The 23,683-nt window shown below is 39.8% G+C and overlaps 1 protein-coding gene across 5 annotated transcripts in view; it reads right to left on the reverse strand.

The window, feature by feature from the left end:
- The window catches only part of DDHD1 (DDHD domain containing 1), an 83,210-nt gene extending 59,544 nt beyond the window's left edge, over nucleotides 1-23,666 (reverse strand). For 2 of the 5 annotated variants that reach the window (XM_032344256.1, XM_032344255.1), the window contains exon 1: nucleotides 22,624-23,665. In XM_032344256.1, the coding sequence (XP_032200147.1) occupies nucleotides 22,624-23,458 (835 nt within the window). In that variant the 5' untranslated portion in view covers nucleotides 23,459-23,665. Of the gene's footprint in view, nucleotides 1-22,623 lie in introns of all 5 variants that reach the window. The other 3 variants (XM_032344259.1, XM_032344258.1, XM_032344257.1) reach the window with 2 other exon arrangements.
- Nucleotides 23,667-23,683: the final 17 nt, after the last annotated feature.

Here is a 23,683-nt window from a genome sequence, read left to right on the forward strand (position 1 = left end):
AAAGCAGATTGCCCTCCATAATGTGGGTGGGCCTCATCCAATTAGTTGAAGGCCTGAATAAACAAAAAGCTGACCCTCCCTCATATAAGAGGGAATTCTGTCTGTTGGCCTTTAAACTGGAACATCAAGCTTTTCCCTCTTGATGGCCTCTGAACAGAGACACTGGCTCTGCCAACTACCCAGCCTCCCTCCCTAATTATGTGAGTCAAATCTTTATCATCTCTTCATCTCTGCAGAACTCTAATACATTCAGGAAAAGTAAAGATCACATATTTTGGAAGAAACTCCAAGATGCCCACACTATACCTACTCTCTCCCTATTCCTTATAACAGAATACTAATTTATTCAGGGCAGCAGTATGCAGTTAAAAGATTTTCTAGTCTTCTTGTGCAGCTAGGTTCCATCATGTGGCTGAATTTTAGTAAAAATTTTAGTAAAAAAATACTGCAAATTACTGGTAATAGAGTTCTTTTATCTTTACCTCTTTCTTTACTGCCACCTGTATGTCTTGAGCTCCTGAAGATCTCAAGTCACCTACTATAAAATTGTGATTTGTAATGTTAAAAAAAGAAACCCACAAGCCAAAGACAGAGTCACTTACACCAGACCAAGTCACCAAACTGAGGCTTAATACCTAATTAAACTGAAGTTCCAATCTTTCCCCTAGAAATATAGTCTTAACTTGTCAGAAATTTCCTCATCAGAAAACAAATATAATCTATCACTTGGATCCATTCCATCCCCCAAAGGAAGATGAGGTAATCCACCTACCTAGTAAGACCCTCTGCCCTTTCCCCTAAGGGAAGATGCCTATGCCTGAAACAATTCTTTGCTTAATAACTTCTTGACCCACTCTCCTTCCTATAAAACCTTCCATTCAGCACAACTCCTGGGATGCTGTCTGATTCATGAACTGCTTAATAAAACCAGTTATATCCTCAAATTCAGTCTGCTGAATTTTGTTTTTTTTAACAATAATAAAAACATATTTGGTCTCTGTCCTTGTTTCTGGCACAGAATTCCTAAAACCCTTGGAATTTCTTGAGATGAGAAAGATAAAGCTATCTTTTATTATGATAACAAGGTGAATTTTGGACCACCTCTAGCTCATCTAAGGATAGGGGCTGGTCACTAGAGGAACCAACCATGTAATCAGAGGGTTGGAATGTTCAGTCTCACTCCCTCACCTCCTTTGAGAGGAGAGGGGCTGAAGGTTGAATCGATCACCAATGGCCACTGATTTAATCAGCCATACCCATGTAAAAAGTAAACCTAAAAACCCAAATGGATAGAGTCTGGAGAGCTTCTGGATTGGTGAACACGTGGAACTGTAGTAAGAATGGAGCACTAAGAGAGCATAGAAACTCTCTACCCCTTTTCCCACATGACTTGCCCTAAGAATCTTTTCATCTGGTTGTTCCTAAGTTATGTAGTTTGTAATAAACCAGTAATCCAGGAAGTGGAATGTTTCTCTCAGTTCTGTGAGCTGCTCTAGCAAATTAATCAAACCCAAGCAGGGGGTTGTGGAAACCTCTGATTAACAATGGCTGGTCAGTAAGAAGTAAAAGTAACAATCTGGGCTTGTGACTAACTTCTGAGGGTAGGGGGTGAGGGAGCCAGTCTTGGAGGACTTAGCCCTTAACCTGTAGGATCTGATGCTATCTCTGGGGAGACAGTGTCAGAACTGTTTAACTATAGAACAACTACAGCTGGTATCCCTAGAGAACTGCTTGGTCACCACAGTCCCACACAGTACCACACTCACACACATGGAATTGGCTAAAAGAACCTAAAGACTTACATAAGACAGAATGCTGAATAACAGAAAGAACCTCTGTCCCTTGTTACAGGGCCACATCGCCCTGAATGCTAGATATCCACACTTCTTGTAAGTGGAAAGAAATACAACTTTTTGTGTTTAAGCCACTGGTATTTTAGCTTCTTAAGACCACACATAGTACAATCTCATGGTGATATGGCCTTGCATAGTTATATATGTTTAAGATGTCACCTTACTTTGTAGTTACAGCATGGTGAGATGGATACATCTGTTAAACAACAGATTATGTAGCTAGGCACCAGAGAAAAACTTTTCACAGGGATAACACATGTAAAGAATATGTTGGAACTAGATAAAGTATTACTTTTTTCATTTATGACAACACTCACTGAAAGTCATTGTAAACTTAATATAATTAAGACTAATACTTATAATTACTACCTGCCTATCAGAAAATAAGTAAGTCATTATCCTAATTGTAACTCTTAGGCAAAAAAGAAAAGCCTTTACTGGAATCATATTCATTGCAGCATTATTTATAATAGCCTAGATATGGAAGATGTGGAAACAACCTAAGTGACCACTGATGGATAAACGGTATGCATATACATACATACACACACAAAATGGAGTATTATTCAATAAAAAAGAATGAAACTTTGCCATTTGGGTCAACATGGGTGTAGCTTGAAAGCATTTTGCTAAGTGAAATAAGTCAGAGAGAGAAAGAAATACTATATGATCTCACTTATATGTGGAATTAAAACAAAAACAAAAGAAGCTCACATACAGAGAACAGATTGGTGGTTGCCAGGGATGGGGAGTGGGCAAAACGGATGAAGGCAGATCTAAAGGTACGAACTTCTAGTTATAAAATAAATCATGAGGATGCAATGTACAGTACGATGACTGTAGTTAATAATATTGTGTTCAAACCTTGTTTTATCGTGCTTCTCAGATACTACATTTTTTTTTTTTTTTACAAATTGAAGATCTGTGGCAACCCTACATCGAGCAAGTCTTTTGGTGCTATCCTTCCAACTGCGTTTGTTCACTTTGTGTCTCTGTGTCACACTTTGGTAATTCTGGCATTATTTCAAACTTTCTCATTATTATTATATTTGTTATGGTGATCTGTGAACAGTGATCTTTCATATTACTGTTGTAACTGTTTTTGGACACCATAAACACCCACACAAGATGGCAAACTTATAAGTATGTGTTCTGACTGCTCCACAGACTGCCTCTCTCCCTCTCCTCAGGTCTCCCTATTCCCTGAGATAAAATAATATTGGAATCAGGGAAATTAAGAGCCCTACAATGGCTTCTAAGAGCTCAAGTGAAAGGAAGAGTCACATGTCTCTCACTTTAAATCAAAACCTAGAAATGATTAAGCCTAGTGAGGAAGGCATGTTGAAAGCTGAGACAGGCCAAAAGCTAAGCCTCCTGTGCCAGAGTTAACCAGCTTGTGAATGCAAAGAAAAGTTTTCCTGAAGGAAATTAAAAGTGCTAGTCCAGTGACCAGATGAATGATGAGAAGGCAAAACAGCCTCATTGGTGATATGAACAAAATCTTAGTGTTTTAGATAAAAGATCAAACCGGCTGCAACATTCCCTTAAGCCAAAGCCTAATCCCAAGGAAGACCCTCACTCTTCTATTCTAAGAGGGCTGAGAAAGGTGAGGAAGCTGCAGAAAAGTCTGAAGCCAGCAGAGGTTGGTTCATGAGGTTTAGGGAGAGAAGCCGTCTCCTTAGCCTCAAAGTAAAAGTGAAGTAGCCAGTGCTGATGTAGAAGCTATAGAAAGTTAGCCAGAAGATGTAGCTGGGATATAAATGAAGGTGGCTACACTAAACAACAGATTTGCAATGTAGATGAAACAGTCTTCTATTGGAAGAAGGTGCCACCTAGGACTTTCATAGTAGAGAGGAGGCAATGCTTGGCTTCAAAGCTTCAAAGGACAGGCTGACTCTTTTGCTAGGGGCTAATGCAGCTAGTGACTTGAAGTTGAAGCTAACACTCATTTACCAATATGAGAATCCCAGGGCCCTGAATAATGCTAGCTCTACTCTGCCTGTGCTCTGTAAATGGAACAACAAAGCCTGGATGACAGCTCATTTGTTTACAACATGGTTTACTGGATATTTTAAGGCCACTGTTGAGACCTACTTCTCAGGGGGAAAAAAAATATTCCTCAGGGGAAAAAAAAAAGAAGAAAGAAAAAAAGATTCCGTTTAAAATATTACTGCTCACTGAAAAGGCACCTGGTCACCTAAGAGTTCTGATGGAGATGTACACTGAGATTAATGAATGTTGTTTTCATGGCTGCTAACATAACATCTATTCTGCAGTCTATAGATCAAAGAATAATTTCAATTCTCAAATTTTTAAAAAAGACTTTATTTATTTAATTGACAGAGAGAGAGAGCACAAGAGCAAGTGCACAAGCACAAGCAGGGGGAGAGGCAGGCAGAGAGAGAAGAAGCAGGCTCCCACTGATCAAGGAGCCTGATGTGGGACTCAATCCCAGGACCTGAACTAAAGGCAGATGTTTAACCCACTGAGCCACCCAGGCACCCCCAATTTTCAAATCTTATTATTTAAGAAATTCATTTTATAGGGCTACCACTGCCACGGTTAGTGATTCGTCTGATGGATCCAGGTAAAGTTAATGGAAATCTTCTGGAAAGAAGTCACCATTCTAGGTGCCATTAAAAACATCATGATTCAAAACACACACACACACACACACACACACAAAAACAACAACAACAAAAAAATCATGATTCACAGGAAAAGGTCAAAATATCAACCTGAACAGGAATTTAGAAGTCATGGATTCCAACCCTTATGGATGATGCCTTTGAGGGATTCAAGACTTCAGGGGGGGAAGTAACTGTAAAAGTGGTGGAAACAGTGGGAGAACTAGAATCAGAAGTGGAGCCTGAAGATAGAACTGAATTACTACAATCTCAGGATAAAACTTGAACAATGAGGAGCAACTGGTGAAGAAGCTGTGAGGATTGTGGAAATGACAAAAGAGGATTTTAGAATATGACATAAGCTTACTTACTAAAGCCAGCAAAAGGGTATGAGTGGATGGACTCCAATTTTTAAAGAGGCTCCACCATGGTTAAAATGCTATCAGCTATCATTGCACGCTGCAAAGAAATTGTTTGTGAAAGGAAAAGTAAAATAGACACAGCAAACTTCATTGTTGTTTAAGAAACTGCCACAGACAGCATAACCTTGAGCAACCACCACCCTGATCAGTCAGCAGCCATCAGTACTCACGCAAGTCTGCCAACCCCACTAACAAAAAGATGAGGAGTCACTAAAGCTCAGGTGATGGTTAGCATTTCAGCAATAAAGTGTTTTAAAATTAAGGTTTGTATCTATATCTGTATCTTTAGACAGAATGCTATTGTATACTTGATAGATGACAGTAGAGTGTAAAGAAGACTTTTATATGCAGTAGGAAACCAAAAAATTCATTTCACTTTCTTAATTGTGGTATTTGCTTTATTAACGTGGTGGTCTGGAACTAGCCCACCTATATTTGAAAGTTACTAAGAGAGTAGATCTTAAAAGTCCTCATCACAAGAAAAAATAATTTTTTGTAACTATGTATGGTAATGGATGTTAATTAGACAGTGTGATCATTTTATAATAATATACAAATATTAAATCACTCTGCTATACACCTGAAAGTAATATACTGTCAAATGTCAATTACACCTTAATAAGCATTTTTAAAAAAGAAAAATACAGGTTCTTGTTGACTAGAAAGCAATTGCAAGGTCTATGAACACTTTCTTCATTTAAGCAAAAGCCTAAATGGATCTCTTACACGTGGATGGGGGAAACTTGGCAATAATAATATTTATATATAAAAAAGCCACACTTACATCAGGAGGCAAAGGGAACTACTATAAGATTTCTAAAGGACTCTTTTCAAGAACTATTTCAACCTATCTTAGACTCTGCAATACAGGATACGTAGAGACGAAGTCTTGATCCTTTTCCTCCAGCTTAGCTATGCTCCTGTAGCTTTATGGACTTAGGGTTCAAGGCATGCTTATCATTCACTGCTCTAAAAACTTACACAGCCAATCTGACCACACTGGGCTTAAAGAGGAAGAAAGTCACAGAATAAGGGAAAATAAGAATAGTGTAGAATTGGTATATAGGGGAAGAAGAAATCAGCAAGGATCAGATGTAAGAAAAATAAAAGACACAAGGAAAGGAGGAGAGAGAGACAAGGAAAATGGAAAAGAAAGAATAAGAGATTAAGAAAAATATTTTGTCATCCATTCTTAAGGTTTATTGTAAACTTATTATTTGGGAACTCTGAATATACTTCCCACAGAATTAATGCTGTAAACGGTAGATAAGATTCAGGGATCAGCCCCATAAAGGCCTGTGTAAACCATTACGTGCCTAACATATTGATGAACTATTTCTTCCAGATCATCCTTTATAATGGAAAAGGAAGGGGTTTCTCTCCCTAGTTTCAGAGGGCTCATTTTATTGGGTTCTTTCAGAGTGCGCATTTTGCTTTTCAGCAGCACCCATGTGCTAACAGCAGGAGCACCTTCCCAGTGCGCTGGACCCTTACCCCCAGGCAGTTTCAGACTAGAATGTCACCTGCTACACGCCCCAAACCCCAAAAGGAGCTTGCAGTGACTTCTGAGGCTAGGCACCTCCCTGTGGAAGGCCTCACGCAGCTGTCCAGAGGGCAGATTTCCAGCAGTTCCACTGGACCACTGTGACCAGTGACCACTGCCACTCTCCAATAAGCTCAGAATCTCAGGCCTGAGAGGACATGGCCTCAGGGTGGGGGCTGCTCTGTGCATCTGCTGCTTCTGTATTCTTCATAGAGCTCTCTTTACCCTCTTCATTCCTCTAATAATTCTTTATGTTACACTTTCTCTGGTGAAATTACTGTGTGCTTTCTGTCTCCTGACTGGACTCTGATATAATAAGATTTTACCAGGAAGACAACACCAGCAAAAAAAGCAGAAAAAAAGTCAATAAATATACAGCATGAAATATACTCAGATTCACTAGTCAACAAAGAAGAGATGGAATCTGAAACAGTGCCATTCCTAGGTATATACTCCACAGAAATTCTAGCACATCTCTATAGGACATGCTATAAAAATGTTTATTACCGCAATGTTTTAATAGCAAAAAATTGTAAACAACTTAAGTGTCCAAAGAGGAAAACGAACTGTGGTATATTCATACAATGTATTACTGCTACTACATAAGGTAAAAACAAATGGCTGGAGTTATATGTATCAGCACAGATAAATCTCAAAATCCTAACCTGAACCTGAAGCCAAACTGCAGAAACACACAGAAATGGCATTTCTATGAAGTTGAAACAAGCAAAAAAAAAAAAAAGCCTATGGAAATAATAATCTAAAAAAATGTATGCAAATGAGTAACAAATTAAGCAGGACAGTTATTTCTGGATTGAAGAAAGGGGCCTGGGAGGGGTCATGTTTAATTTGTCAAGCTAAGTGATGGGGAGTACTCATTCTTCGTTATGTTACCTAGCTTTTTGTATATAATTGAGACATTTCATAATAAAATCAATAGTTACTGATAAAACAGAGTTCTCAGAAGGTGGGTGATAAAATAAAAACATTAGTTATGAAAAGAAAGTTTTTAAAAAAGATTTATCTATTTTTCTATTTATTCGATAAAGATTTATCTGTTTGTTATCTATTTATCTATTTATTTTAAAGATGTGTCTATTTACAGATTTATCTACTTATTTATATAATATATAAATAAAGATTATCTGTCTATATGAGAGAGAGCAAGCGAGCACAAAAAGGGGGAAGCAACACGCAAAGGGAGAAGTAGGCTCCCCCATTTAGCAGAGAGCCCCAGGTGGGGCTTGATCCGGGACCCTGGAATCATGACCTGAGTAGAAGGTAGACGCTTAACTGACTGAGCCACCCAGGTGACCCTGAAAAGAAAGTTTCATTGGTAAACGAAATGAAAGGTAGTAAATTAGGATCTAGATATCAAAATATTACCTTCCATTTGAATACCTGAAGACTTGTTTATTCACTGCACAAGAAGCTATAATCTGGAAGAATAATGTAGGACAAAAATAATTACACAGTCATTAACCTAATCCTCATTTAGCTTGGTTACAATGTTATAATTGCAGAACTGGGTTCATACTCAGCAATCACATAAAATTCTATCTTAGGAAAGAAATACCTATACCTCAAAATATACCTAGGCAAGAGCTTCTGTGGATAATACGTACCACTCACCAAAATTTAAACCTATTTCTTAGAGATGAGAAACTCTGGACAATATAATTATATCCTAAATATTGTTTGCTTCTTTTGATTCAGGGAACAAGGACAAATGGGTTTTAGAACCTGTGTTATTTCTTAGTTCTACATTAGTGTAAGTGTAAAGTTTAATAAGCAATTTACAGTCCTTGTAGTAGTTTGCTAGGGCTGCCTTAACAGAAGACCACATTCTGGGAGGTTTAAACAAGAGAAATTTATTTTTCTCACAGCTCTGGAGGCTAGAAGTTCAAGATTACAGGGCTGGTAGGTTTGGCCTCTCTCCTTGGCTTGTAGATGGCCACCTCCTCACTACAGCCTCACAGCCTTTTCTTTGTGCACATGCATCCCTCGCGTCCACGTTTCCTCTTCTTATGACACCAGTCACAGTGGATTAGTGCCTTCTCTAATGGCCTCATTTTAACTTAATCATCTCTTTAAAGGCCCTGTCTCCACACACAGTCACATTCTGAGGTAGCGGTGACAAAGGCTTTACCATATGAGTCTGTGGGGAGGACAAAATTCAGCCCCTAAAAGTCCTCAAACATTTTTATTACATGGTCCTTTCAGGCTTTCTCATTACATTTTCATCCTTTTGACACATTTTAATTCACAGAAGTCATATTTTAGATGGTGTTAGCAAAAACTTTAAATAATTGGCCCTCTTGTTCTTAACTCTCCAAGTTTAATATTCAAGTGGTTCCAGGCAACGCAGAATTTTACATGCTTAGGGAAAAGTTCTCTAGTTTCCTGGCTAGTTAAAAAAATGTTTGATATAATCTGCATGGATATGGGAGGAACACCTATACCAAAAATGAAGCCTATAACACAAAAACAGACTTTTGAATTTTTAATGTTAATTTTAGCTTAATGGAGATAATTAATTCAATACTGACTATAGCCACTCCATCAGAGTACTAAAATAAAAAGAATAGAAATTAACATAGTTGGAACTTTTAGAATCAGCAAAGTGGCATTCAAACTTATTTTCTCATCTCTTTCTGTATTATACATGTTTCCACAGTTTTATCCTTGGTTCTCTTAAACTTGGCTGATTATCGGAATCCTTTGAGGAATTAAATTAAAAAATGGATTTTTCAGATTCCTTGCCGCACACTTAGAATCACAGTCTTCTAGAGATAGGGTCCAGAAATATGTATTTTCTAAAAGTTCTTCAGGTTATTATTGTGAAGCAAAATGCTCAGAAGTGACCATTAGTTTACAATCAACTTAGATTAGTAATTACCAGAAATATTTTGAGCATATTTTCATACATACTTATTTCTAAATTATGCATATGTATTACTATTTTACATACATTATAAAACATTCAAAAATAGAAAATTTGTAGGGCTGAAACAGAAAGGAAATATAAATTCAAACATGTTCATTATAATATCTCCAATAGAGTGTTTGCAGACCCATTTTAGAGACCTTGGCTTATGTTATGAGGATCTTTTCATCTTTAATTGCAACACTATTTTCTTCTGAGCTCTAGACCTATATATCCAATTGCCCAGGGATGATTCCATCTGGATGTGCAACAGGCACCTTAAATGCAATCAAAATACACTAGTATTTAGCTTCCTTCTGTCATCCCAAGGTGAACGTGGCAGAGAAACCTGTTCTTCCTCCATAATCCACCGAAGTTAAAAACATTATGGATAAGCTGGACTTACGCTCCCCTTTACTCATATTGCATTGATAGTGTCCCTTCTACTTCCTTAATATCTTCTTCCAACCCTCCAATATCCATTCAAAGAGTGTTGCCCTAGATCCTGTTTTTCCCTTGTAACATAGCAGTAACTCCTTTACTAGTCTCCCTGAGTATTATAATCACATTTCCAGATTTCCATTTATCTTCCACACTGCTGCCAAACTCATAATTTAAAATGCAAATCTGATCAAGCATTTTCCTCATTTTATACCTTCCAGTGTTTCATTCTCACAGCATAATTTAAAATTTCCAGTATGAAAAGGCCTGATCTAGTCCTTGCCTATCTATATCCAGTTTTCTTCTTCTACCCTTTCTACCTTATTCCCAGTGCTCCTACCAAACAGAAACTCTTGAGTCCTCTGAATACAAGAGTCCTCCTTCAAGACTCTAGGCTTCAAAATGCCTAGGTGGCTCAGACAGCTCTTGATTTCATGATCTCAGGGTCCTGGGCTGTGAGCCCCCATCCCTACTCAGTAGTGGAGTCTGCTTGAGGATTCTCTCGCTCCCTCACCTGCCCTCTGCCCCACCCCCAGCTCTTCAGTACACACACACACACACACACACACACGTATCTCTCTAAAATAAACAAAAAAAAAAAAAAAAAAAAAATTAGAAAAAAAAGATTCCAGGCCTCTAGCCATGCCATTCCCTCTGCCAATAACACCCTTAAAGATCCTAGTCAAGTATTTCTTTGGAAAGTTTTTGTAAACTTGAGGTAGAGATGATCCCTCTCTTATATAACCTAACAGACACTAGATGAATATTTATAGAATGAAAGTAATAAAATGTGACCTAAGTTAAAAAGCATTGAAAGAAAAGAATTCACATTACAAAAAAAAAAAAAAAATTCACATCACAAAAGAGAAGCACATAGTTTAGGAAGTTGGCAAATAAATGTTAATCTGTCAAAGCAGTTTTCTCTTCAGGTGGGCTTACTAGCTTCAGGTGAGTTAACTAGCTACAAATAAAATATAATCATTTCAGAATGTAAGCTCTAAACTGGGTCAAAATCAAACGAAAGTTAAAATCTTTTGTAAAAAAGGAACGGGAGAAAAGGGAGAAAAAATTTGTATAGTCAAAATTCAGAATATTAACAAGTATAAAAGCAAAAACTTGAAAATATGCAAAAAAAAAGTTGAGGAAAACACTTAAATTCCTAAGACTAAAGTCACAAAAAACTTATTTGAGGAATATATTTAAAAATAATCAAATAGAGGGGCACCTGGGTAGTTTGGTCTATTGAGTGTATGACTTGATTTCAGCTCAGGTCATGACTTCAGGGTTGTGGGATTGAGCCCTCCATGGGCTCCATGCTGGGTGTTTAGCCTGTTTGGGATTCTCTCTCCCCTACTCCCTCTGCCCCTGTCTCTTTCTCTCTAGAAGAAATAAAAAGAAAGGGAATAAAAGAAAGGAAGGAAGAAAGGAAGGAATTGTCAAATAGAGGGAATGTAGCAATAAAAGTGGGCAAGTAATTCTTACATAGGTTACAAAATAATCCAGAACTGTTAGTATATAATCTTCACAACTGCTCAGATGGTACAAAGCATCATAGATGGTATATGGGAGAAAGGGAACTAGATAAGGACTCAGAAGGCTGGCCTAATTCCAGTTTTATCTTGAACTTCTCTCTGCAACGATCTTGTAACATGAGGATATTCTAGCTCATTGCAGGATGAATAGGGATTAATAAAACTATGTATTAATAAAACTGTGTATGTGAAAGTACTCTGTAAACTATAAAATCCCATTCTTAATTATGGTGTTAGTCTGATCTGCACAGTATCTTTTTCTTTTTAAAAAAGATTTTATTTATTTATTTGAGAGAGAGAGAGAGTGAGCAAGCAGGGTGAGTGACAGAGGGAAAAGCAAGCTCCCCACTGAGCCTGATGTGGGGCTCTATCCTGGGACTTTGGGATCATGACCTGAGCCAACTGAGGCACCCATGCCCCCAATTCATATATTATCTTTTTTTAAGTTTCTGAAACCATGTGCAGTGGTTAAATCTGGCTTTATCAACACTAGCTTTCTAGAATCCTCAGCTATTTGAATCAACTAAATTCCCTTTTCCTCTACCATCTCTTCCAAAATGAAAACCTCATGCTATGACAACTGGAGAAGCGGGCTCAGAAATCCAGAAACTAAATATAAGCTTAAAGCCTACAGATGAGGGCGCCTGGGTGGCTCAGTGGGTTAAGCCGCTGCCTTCGGCTCAGGTCATGATCTCAGGGTCCTGGGATCGAGTCCCGCATCGGGCTTTCTGTTCAGCAGGGAGCCTGCTTCCCTCTCTCTCTCTGCCTGCCTCTCTGTCTACTGTGATCTCTGTTTATCAAATAAACAAATAAAATCTTTAAAAAAAAAAAAAACCTACAGATGAGATCACTGCAGACATACTGTGACTGGCAGGTCAATCCAGTTACCTTGATTTACTTCATGCTGATACCTGTAAAGGTGGGGAAAGAGGGAATCCTTCGATATGAAAACAGAGATCCTCAAGAGTCTTCTTTATGGAGGCATAAGAAATAAGATAGAAAAAGAAAGGTGGAGACTAGGAAACATGAGAAATTAAATGCAGCAATTGGTTTGGTAGACTGCATGTACTATAATATTCAGCAAACAGAGGCAGCAGCAAATAGTTTTGATGTATAAGCCTAACAATCACTTCTACCCTACAGCCCGTAAAAATGGCTACAGAAGACACCTTGATTCTACTCTGAGTGGCATATAGCCACTTACTTGATCCATGTTAGCTCAATAGATAATATTGTTGTCCATTTCAACATTCCTGGACAGAAAGACATATAGGATACGAAAGTAATGGGTTGTGCCTAACAAAAAGAGACATAAAAAAGGCCACCAAGAATGGAAAGGGTAAATCAGTTTGCTGAATTAGAAGGACAGACTTCTACTTCTAGTCATAACAGAGTAATGTGTATTAGATTTACTGCCCCACCTTTAATAACCAGGAAAATCAAATAAAATATATGGAAGGATGATTTTCATCTTTCATCATCATCAGATATTGCACAACAGACAACAGGCAGAAGAGGACAGTGATCACTGGGAGAACTCCAGCAACTGCCCAAGCTTAGTGCCTAGAGCTTCCATACCACAGCACAGGAAGAGGAAACAGAGTCCACTAGTCTTGCTCGGATGCCAAATGGCTCAAGAGTTCAGGGAGGCTAAGGTAGTTAGAATCTGTGGGGCAAAATATCAGAAAACAGAGGGCTATAAAGACAGACACTGCTGGAGATCTCTAGAGGAGATCTTGAGTCCTTGGTCAGTTATTTATCTATGCACACGTGGTATTTCATCCTCCTCAATAATTGACAAAATGAGTTTATTGAAAATTAATATAAATACAGAAATTTTAAATCGGAAGGTCAGAGCAGAAACAGGTAAAGAAAAACAAAGATGAAATAAAGATTAACCAATTTGTGGGTGAAAGGCTGGTTCCTCTCAAGCTCCATGAAATACAACCTTGGACTGGCCAAACTGGCAATCCTCTGATTGAAAATGAAGACAAACTAGGATGAGGCATTTGTGAGCCATTTAGACTGCAGGAGATAATTAACAGAGTTATCAATGTTGAGGTCTATAATGCCCCCTGGCCCAGATCTGTTCCATCGAATCTCCAGGGATGATCTAAAAACCTACAGTTTTAACAATCTTGCCAGCTCAATGAAATCTGCAAACTATTGGTCTAAGATAGAATGCCATTCCATAGGCAACCCAACAGAGGCAATTCAAACGCTGAAATGTATTTCACTGTCCTCACCATAATTTCGTTCAGTGTCAGAGTTGACAAGAGCAATTAAGGTGCCTGCAATGTGATACTTCATTATGATTACCAGAACACTTGATGGGGGGATGGTAGGAGTAAGATTAAGCAGCTTTACAATAAACACATAGCTATACATATAGAAAAAGGTAAGAGAGAAGGGGAAAGGAAGACTGAGGGACTCTGCATGTATGTATGTGTTATATATGTATATGGTCATCAAATACAGGATGAAGTAATTTCGGTTGAGCCACAGATTCACATTCTTCTTTTTCACAAATAAAATGGGCCAACCACACACTTTTTAATTTCTAGAAGCTAGGCTTCTAGTTGAAGAGCCAATATATCAGCCTGGCTTAAATACAATGGCTAACACTTAATGAACCAGGTACTATGCTAAGTACTCTATGTGTATTTTAACAGAATCTTTAAAATAACTTTGTGAAGCAGGAATTATTATCCCTACTTACAAAGCTGAAGCTGGACAATCAAGAGATTATAACTTGCCTAAAGTCATATGGCTACGATAAATCAAGGATTCAAACTAAGGGAATTTGGCAACAAAGATCTGTTTTCGGAGCCCACTCAGCTTTTATTGCCAATGCTGGTAAGGGATGGCTGCTTGGAATCCCTGGTCTAAAAGGTAACTTCAGATTCGAAGCTAGATTTTTGCCCTAGGTGCAGAACCTAGCTGCCATTCCTACCACTCTAGGTTCAACTGCAGGTCATTTAAGAGGAACTGATTCCTTCAAAGTTTTCATGTTGAGGTCTTCACTGTAAAAGGAATTATGGGCCATTTCTTTCTTGCCAAATGGCTAAAGACCAAAACCACTACTGGCTCTGCCTCAACTGAAAACTGAGCAGCCTTTCGAAAGCTGTAAAATTCTCTATTGTATCAAAAATCCTGGTAGCTGGTAGAGATGTTCTAAATGAGCTCTGCGGATGAAGTCAGTACCTCCCACAGCTGGTGACAGGATCTGCATACCAAAAAGAGTAGATGCTCAAGAACTTGGAATGCTTTCCTGAGAAAGAATTCCTCCCTTCCCACAGGCAGTAGATATATAAGAAAATGGTGCACACCTCTGGTGCATAAACTAGGAAAACTCAAGACAGGACAGCTCTTTCTGGGGCAAAACCCAGTGAGCTTCTCACAGCGGCAGGCGACAGTTCACAGAGGGTTCTAGGCCTGTGCCTAATCATGAGCTGATTACCAAGAGTTAAGGCCAAAGAAAATGCTGTGTCAGGAAAGGAACTGCAAATTGAAACAGGAGAGTTGAAAGCCAAGAATGTCAAGTAGGTTGTAAATTTGAAAGGACAGAAGAGTCAGGAAAATGGAGAACAACTTTAGAACTTATATTTAGAACATCATGGGAGGTTTCAAGATCTCTGATTATTATAACACATTTATGTCAACAATTTTAAGAAGTAGGTACTATTAACCACATTTTATAGAATAAAGTGAGGCACAGATAATTTAAGTTACCCAAAGTCACACAGTCACAGGTAGAGCTGGGATTCTGGCCCACACAGTTGCTATCAGCGATCATTTACATTCATAAATACAACACAGGGCTGCCAGTCTAGAAAAGCCAGTAAGAACTGAACTGGAAGGAGAAGAGATAAAACGGATGACCTGAGGTGGGAGAAGAGCTGATCTGAAAACACATGAAGTAAACCAGGTCTACCCTTTATGTGTGACCTACCGTATACTTTGATGGGTTCTAGATCTGCCTATGAAAGACGGAATCCTGTCAGGCAATCGGAATTCCAAACAATTCAGTCCAGTATTCCAGGATTAGGAAGATTTGTTATATGTGACACACATTAACACCCTTCTTTGCACACCAAAAAAGTGTAATATATAATGTAGTTTACATAAAATAATAGGCTAAATAGTAAACAGGTTAAAAATAAAAATAAATTATATCCGGGGCACCTGAGTGGCTCAGTGGGTTAAAGCCTCTGCCTTCGGCTCGGGTCATGATCCCAGGGTTCTGGGATCAAGCCCCACGTCAGGCTCTCTACTCGGCAGAGAGCCTGCTTCCCTTCTTCTCTCTCTCTGTCTGCCTCTCTGCCTACTTGTGATCTCTGTCTGTCAAATAAATAAATAAAATCTTAAAAAAAAATAAATTATATCCAAAAAGATACTCTGAAATACAAGGTCCCAATGTTTTTCTAGTGAAAGACAAAGCAAAACCATGGTTAGTGGTGCTAATCTCATATAAGAGTGGTTTGCTATACAATGCAAATGTCAAACAAAGGCAAATATTTGTTCATAAACCTCACAGACATGTATACCAGCCTTATGATTTACTGCTAACCATACAGTAAGGGTTCATTTTGGCAGTGGACAGCCAGCATGGTAAAGTGAGCGTCATTAAAAGTGCTTAAAGAGCCATAATGCCATAATGCGCTTTCCTCAGTTTGAGTGGTCCTCAACAATTTCTTTCAAGTAGACCCTCTCTCTCTCTAATAACTGCCTTTTGATTCACAGCAAAGATTTTGTTTTCTAAAGCATAAACAAACTTGGGGGTCCTTAATGTTAAAACATACCAGATGTTACAATGCAAGCATTACTAAAGGTCTAAGTGGGTGAATCAGATGGACAAGGGATATCCTAGGCCTATCTAGAAGCAATTCTATAGAATAAGGAAAAAATGAATTCAGTCAATAAAATACTAACTGAAAACTGATCATTTTTAATACATAGTAAAATAAAGGTGGAACTACATTTAACTCTATCTACAGGAAGACTCAGAAGTAATTCTAACTAGGCTCCCTATGCATCATCTAAAGTTACTGAGCAGCACTTTCTATAGCATATGATCTAGAAGATTTATGTTTTGGCACAGTTAATGCAGCTCTCTGTCCCACATCATGTGTCTCAAGAACTATCCTGTACCAATTTTCACAATGACAGTTCACTGAGAAGGAGAAATAGTAACATGAGAGATTTCCGTTCACATAATTAAAATTATCCTTTAACAAATAAAAGCTTAACTCTCAACTAATTTGGAAAAGATATCCATTCAGACATAATTCACATTTCTCTAAGATTTCTAGATACCTGAGGTCTTGGGGTATAACAGTACAAATGACAATGTAATTTCTAAAGGCTGGCCTGGGCCCAAAAGTCATTCAACAGATTTATTTAAACTTACAAGTGCAATGATTATAAAGATTATCTAGATATAACTTAATGTAATAACACATTGGAACAAATACTAATGAGTATATAATTTATTTGTATGGCAATCTGGCAAAATTAGAAAGCACTACATAAAACATAACTACTTTTATATGATCATATCAAAACTTCCACCATTTTTCTTTAGTTCTCTGGCACAGGCAATCTTGACAGTAAACATGGGTAGCAGTTTTTACAATCTTGAATGTCACTTGTTCCCTAATCTTTTCACCATCCTAAATTTTACCTGTCCCCTAATCTGGGGGTATCAAAAATTATCTATATTATGCTTTTCATCCCACTAATCCACTCATTTGTCAGTGATTCAAATATTTTTGAGGGCATAATTTCCCTTTACCAAAGCAGACTCAAAAAGAGTAGAATTGTAAGTTATAACTACTGTCTCTAAAAATGATGTTTTTCCTTGTTCTACTTTTTAACCAAGATTTTAGGAATGTATTATGGCAAAAAAGAAGAAACTGGTATCTATACCCTTTATCAGTATTAAAGTTTTTCTTGATAACATGTACATTTTAAATTTTATCACACTCATGACTTAGACTGCCCAACAACCAGGGATTCTAGAACTGTCTACCTCCCCATCTCTCCTGCCAATAATCATCTTAGGTTTCCATGAGTATATTCCCCATTTCTCTTTCTCCTTTTCATCCCTGTACTGTCCTCACTCAGTGTCCATAATCTCAGAGGATTCCATGACCAGAACATCTAGATTTTTTTTACACCCCCCCCCCACCACCAGGGATCAGAAAAGGATCACCGTTAGGGTTCTAGACATCAGATCTTAGCAAAGCAGAAACTATAGTGTGTGATGTGGAGATAAAAGACCCAGGAAATAATATTTGGAGAAAGGAACAGTATAAAAGGACTCTTTTATGAAAAAAATAGTAAAGGAGAGGAAAAAAAGAAGGGGGTGACAGATGAAGTAAAGAAAGACATACCAATTACTCTGAATATTTACATAAAGCACTTGTAAAACATGCATTATTACATTTGAGCTATATACAAACAAGGCGGATCAATAACTGATATGAAAGCAGTTTGAAAGTAATGGTCCAATGTAAAAGGGAAGAAAAGTCCTGAATGCCTTGATCAGATTGTGTCAAATCCTGCCCTTCTTACATATCACTCAGTGTCATTCATTTCTTTGTGTTCTTTCAGTAGATTCCTGAAAAATCTAGTCTAAAGCAGGCTTGATCTAGAACAGGGTTCTCAGAAGACTCCTGTCAGGATTCGGCAAATGAACAGCCAGGGTTCCAATGCAGCCCAAGGCTGCTTTCCAGTCCGGGCTTGTGGGAGACAATGCAGCTAAAAAGAGATAGAAAAGACTCTAACACTTTTTCAGAGTCAGGCATGTCAATCCCTGGTCTCCATTCCCTATAGTTCTGCTTTATCGGAGGAGAAACTGATCAAGAAAGAGTGACTTCTCCCAGGATGCACTCCATTACTTTCCCATGATGCCCTGTACCTCATAAAGGATTATTAAGGTTATTAATCCTTAAAGGAAAAAGACCGAAGAGATGGTTACAGGTATGCCAAGTTAATAAACACCATTTTATTTTGGTACTTGCAGAAAAAGCCCTTATTTTTTTACCTCATTTTGGTGGGAATATTATTCTTTCTTCAATATATCATGAAGACTGGTTAATTTTTAAAATGTTTGAATATGGTTGAAAATGATAATAATACAAGTAGACCACAAGATATATCAGAAAGTGGATTACATTCATATACATATTTGGTCAAATAACTTTAGTCAATAAATGGAAATTACATACTCCCTAGTGCACAGTGCACACATAAGAATTGTTATGAGACAATTCATAAGTATCTCTATAAAGCTCCCCATGCCTTTCTACCACTATTTCTAAATAGGGCCACTTTTTTGCTAATATTCTTTATAAACATTCTTTCACTTATGGTGAGGTACAGGCCAGTAACAAACCCTATTCTTGACAATTTTGTGCTGGTCATCCTAATGAAATTTCAGGTGAGTTTCTACAAATAAGGATTATTGTTTTCTGAGATCCACATAGATAGAGTTAACACCTAGTACTTTGTGCCAAACGCCCACTGTTCCAGGCATGTCATATATAACAATTCTCAAAACAAGCCTATTAGAGGGCTACAAGTAGCTTAGAAAGAAGAGGAGGAGCAAGGAAGTTCACTTAGCCATTACTCAGCAATAATCAGTTTTTATCTAAAATGTCTACATGCAGTAAGAAAAATATCTAAACAGACAATAAAATGAAAATAAATTTCCTAAAATTAATACTTTTTTCATTATGTAATAATATGGGCTTCCTATCTATAGAAGACAAATTCTATTCCCCTTTTGATTCATATACCCTAAATTAGTTCAAATTTTGTCTGCTAGTAAGAGTTCAAAAGGAAGCGCAAATATAAACTAAAACTTTCTTTTAGACTAGGCATAGCTAATTTATTGGCTTTGACACCCAGGTGCATTGGGCTTAATTAGGTCACAAAACCCCTAAACAACCACTGGAATCCTACACCAACCCTCTGTAAGAACTTTCTGAAGTTTTTGTTTTTAACTTTCATTTCATTCTTTAGAAAGCTTCCAGATGAACTAAAAAAAGTAAAGTAAAATGAGAAGGAAGTCAAAGCTGCAAAAGCTGACGAGACCATACTGGGATTAAACCCTCATGAGAATGTATGAAAACTTACGTAATACAGACATACCTGAAGAACCAATTGGAGCAAAGTGACGTGGGATTTTCTGAGAAATGGTCAGTTAGGGACAACAAGCACCACTGTGTTTTCACTGTAGTTCATACGAAGGCCTGGGATACCCACAAGATTGTATACTATAGAAAACTAGAAAATGCTAAAATGGAGTGAAAATAGGTGCTGCTGTTATGCTAGTTCACGAAAACTAACTTATAACTGGTCTATTGGCTATCTGCTTTTGAAAAGAAGATTTGAGAGGACTAAGTCCACATTTCCTTTCAGATTAACTTCTGTAGGCCTTCATGGTTTCTCTTGATTCAGGACGCTACCATTCTAATGATATATCCCAACTCTCTAATTCCGCCTTAGTGCTGTCACTAATCACCTAGAGAACCTTCAATTGTCTGGTTTCTTCTTCTTTTTTTTCAAAGAGAGAGAGAGAGCTTGAGCAAGCGCAGGAGAGCACAAGCAGGGGGAGCGATAGAGGGAGAAGGAAAAACAGGTTCCCCGCTGAGCAAGGAGTCCCATGTGGGGCTCCATCCCAGGATCATGAATTGAGCTGAAAGCAGTTGTTTAACCAACTGAGCCACCTAGGCGCCCCTGATTGTTTGGTTTCTTAATGCTCACATGATATAGTCCAAAATTCTTAGCATTACAAATCTACTCTTGTTCCTTTCCTAGCTACTCTCCAAATGCACCATTCAAAGGCAGGTACCCTTCACAATCTCCTCCCCTCCTGGACCAAACACCTGTCCCTGTGGTGGTCAAGCCTCAAGCCTACCCTATATGTCTTGGTCCTTGCAGGTGCAGCCTTAATTTCCTCAAAATGTCATGCATTTGCATGCTTCTGTGTCTTTGTATGTTACCCCATCCGGCTGAAATGACTTTCCCTGCATCTCACTCTCCCCTTTTATTCCCTTGATTAAATTCATCCTTTAGGATTCAGTCCTACATTATCTGGAAGCCTTCCTGATATCCTCACCCTTGGGTGGTGTGTCAGATGCTCTTTGGATGTCACACCTATTCCCCCAGTAGACTCTAAAATGCTTCACCACTTTCTAGCTGAGTAACCTTGGACACGTTCATTAATTTTACTGAGTCTATTCATGAACAGAATGGTAGCATTAATTTTATATCACTATGAAATAATGTGAAAAATCACTTAATAGTAAAGCACTTTGCAAGCATTAACAATTTTATCAGAGGAAATATGGGTGGCTCAGTCGATTAAGCATCTACCTTTGGCTTAGGTCATAGGTCCTAAGGATCCTTTTATAGGGCCCTCTGCTCAGCGGGGAGTCTGCTTCTCCTTCTACCCTTCCCCCAGCTCATGATCTCTCGGTCATGCTCTCTCTCTCAAATAAATAAAATAAAAAACAAACAAACAAACCACAATTTTACCATAAACCAAAAGAGCACACAATATTCTAGGTGAATATACTTTAGCTGATTTAAGGGTAGGATTTATCCTTTGGTCTCCAGACCCCTCTCCAAGGATGTCCCTGCATTTTATCCAACTTTACTGCTCCACTAAGTCCTTGTTTTTCTACATTCAAAGGAAAAAAGCCCATAGTGATGTCTAGGATATTTGAAGAAAAGACTAAATGGGAGACTCCTGAAGGGTAGGGTTGTTTTTCCAACCTTTCCTAAATCCTTCGTGAGACTACTATATTATGGACATACAAATACTTGGCAAAAATGAAAAAGGTGAATGAATGAATGAATAAATGAGTGAATACAGGCATACCTTATCCTTAGTGAGCTTGTAATCAAAAGGAGTGATGTGACAAATCCCATACGAATCTAGTCTTGTGAAAATGTTAGCAAATGCCTTCAATGTCATCCTTAAGTGCAGTAAAAAATTAAATTTTCTGCTGTGCTTATTTTATTTGATTTGACACACACTATAATTATTATCTTAGTGACTCATGCTTCTCATATGTTTTCACATTATCAGAATCACTCATGCAGTTCAATACCTATTAAATATCTACTGCACTAGGCCCAATGAGCGTATGAAGATAAAGGTGGACTCTGCCCATAGGTTGCTAAACATATAGAAAGGAAGGTAAGTCATGAATATATGTTAATATAAGGCAGAATACTGTAAAATATAGATAAGACCTAAGGCTGGTGACAACCAACGAAGACACAGATATCTGGGTTAGGGCACTAGGTTCATAAAAACGAAAACTATATATTACAAATTACTGGTGGCCAATAGTTTGTGTCACAGCAGAATATCTACTGTATATTATTACATATGCAACATTTGCTTTTAACCTAATTATAAACTTAATTGTGATGCTGTCTAATTGAATAAGACCTGCTGTTAACACTTATAAATCACACGTGTGCCAAGCACAGTTTCAAGCCGGTTAGGTACATTATTTCATTTAATTCCTCCAACAACTCTACAAGGTAGATACAATTATCTCTATTTTATAGATGAGGGGACCCAAGGCATAGGCCTTAGTAATTTTTTCAAGGTTAAGAAGCAAACTGAGAATAAGTAAACAAGAACGTAAGAGACAAAAACGAGTATTCCACAGAGAATGAACAGACCAATTTGCCAGCAGTGGCTCACGCAGTGCTTTCCATTTCTCCCGAACGCGCCGGGTGGAAACCACCTATCTCCTTTCCTTTCCCGCCTGGGATTAATGTTCTTTTCCTGAGTCCATAACTGAACTGTTGATTCTCGTGCAGATCATCTCTAACATTCCCACTTCAGAGGACAGGCTGCTCTTTAAATCAGAGGCAGTTCTGGGTAAATGAGACCGTATCAGATCCCCAGGTGGACAAAGCTCAGGTAGGATCGCGAAATTTAACCTTTGGGCTGGGCATCCGTTCCTGGATCACCTCCAGGGGATGGCAGCAGCACCCAGCTCACCCAGGAAGCGCTACCCCGGCAGAATCTTCTTCTGAACCCCAGGCGGCTTGCATTTTGCCATCTGCTCGATTACCCTTCACCTGCCGGCTCTGCGTGTCTCATCTCCACCCTTCTCCCTACCAAACGCCCAAACGCCAGGCCTCAAGCGCCTCGTTCTCTGCGGCGGTCAAGTCCCAAACCCACCCGGGTGCTCGTCCGCCCCACAAGCAGCCCGTCCCGCTCCTTTCCCCGGCCGGCTACTCACGGTTCCAGTACACCGGGTAGCACTCTCCTTGGGTCACATCCACCTCGTAGAGGCCGCCCCGCACACACACCCGCTCGATGTTCACCAGCTCCTCCATCTCGGGCTCGTGCCCCGCAGCGCGCGGGCAGAAGCCGCAGACGCGGTCCTCGTCCTCGTCCTCCCCAGAGCTGGAGGCCGGGCCGCACACACGGTCGCCGTCCGGGTCCTCCGCCCGGGGCCGGCCACCCGTGGCCTGCAGTAGCGTTCGGAAGGCGAGCTCGATGCGGAGCGAGTCATAGCCGATGAAGGGCTTCCAGGTCTTCTTGTCCTCCTTGTAGAACCAGCGAACCTCCTCGGGGCCCAGCTCCGTCACTACCTCGTAGCGGTGCCTGGCGGCTGTTCCATCAGACCGGGTGCGCTTCCTTTCCCCGAGCCCCGCTCCCGCTGGGCCGATGCCCCCCGCGCTCGACTGGACCAGCGGCGGCTGCGGCGGCGGGTGCAGCGACGAGGAGCTGCCGCAGCCGACGCTCACGCTCTCACCCTCGCTGTAGTAGCGCAGCGAGGAGCCCGACTCCGCGGAGCTGAAGTCGTAGTTCTCGTCACTAAGGCAGGAGTCCAGCGCTAGGTGGTGGTTGTGGTCCTCCGCGTCCGGCGCCAAGTGCAGCCCGGGCTCCCCGCGCAGCAGGGCCAGGGGCACCTCGTCGTCACCCGGGTCCCCGCCGGGCAAGTGGTCGAAGCAGCAAACGCCGCCGCCGAACGCCGGCTCCGCATCCGAGTCCAGCTCCCAGGCTGTGCCGCCGCCGCCCCGGCCGTTATGTTCAGGGCTCCGCGGAGATCCGCGGCCCGGATAATTCATGGTGTGGAGACGCCGCCGGCTGCCCGGCCCCGCGCCGAGCCGTGGCCCCCAGCGCTTCCGCCACACATTCAACGTTGTCGCCCTCTCCACCGGTAGTTTTTAATCTTTCAAATCCCAGCCGGGGCTGCGGAGGCAGCGGCGGTCGCTCCGCCCCCCCGAGGCCCGCGACAGCCGCGTTCCACAGCTCGCCCCATTGTCGCGCAGCCCGACGTGGGCGGTGCTTGT

The sequence above is a fragment of the Mustela erminea genome, chromosome 5 (assembly GCF_009829155.1).
Source record: "Mustela erminea isolate mMusErm1 chromosome 5, mMusErm1.Pri, whole genome shotgun sequence".
Taxonomy (NCBI): Eukaryota; Metazoa; Chordata; class Mammalia; order Carnivora; family Mustelidae; genus Mustela; species Mustela erminea.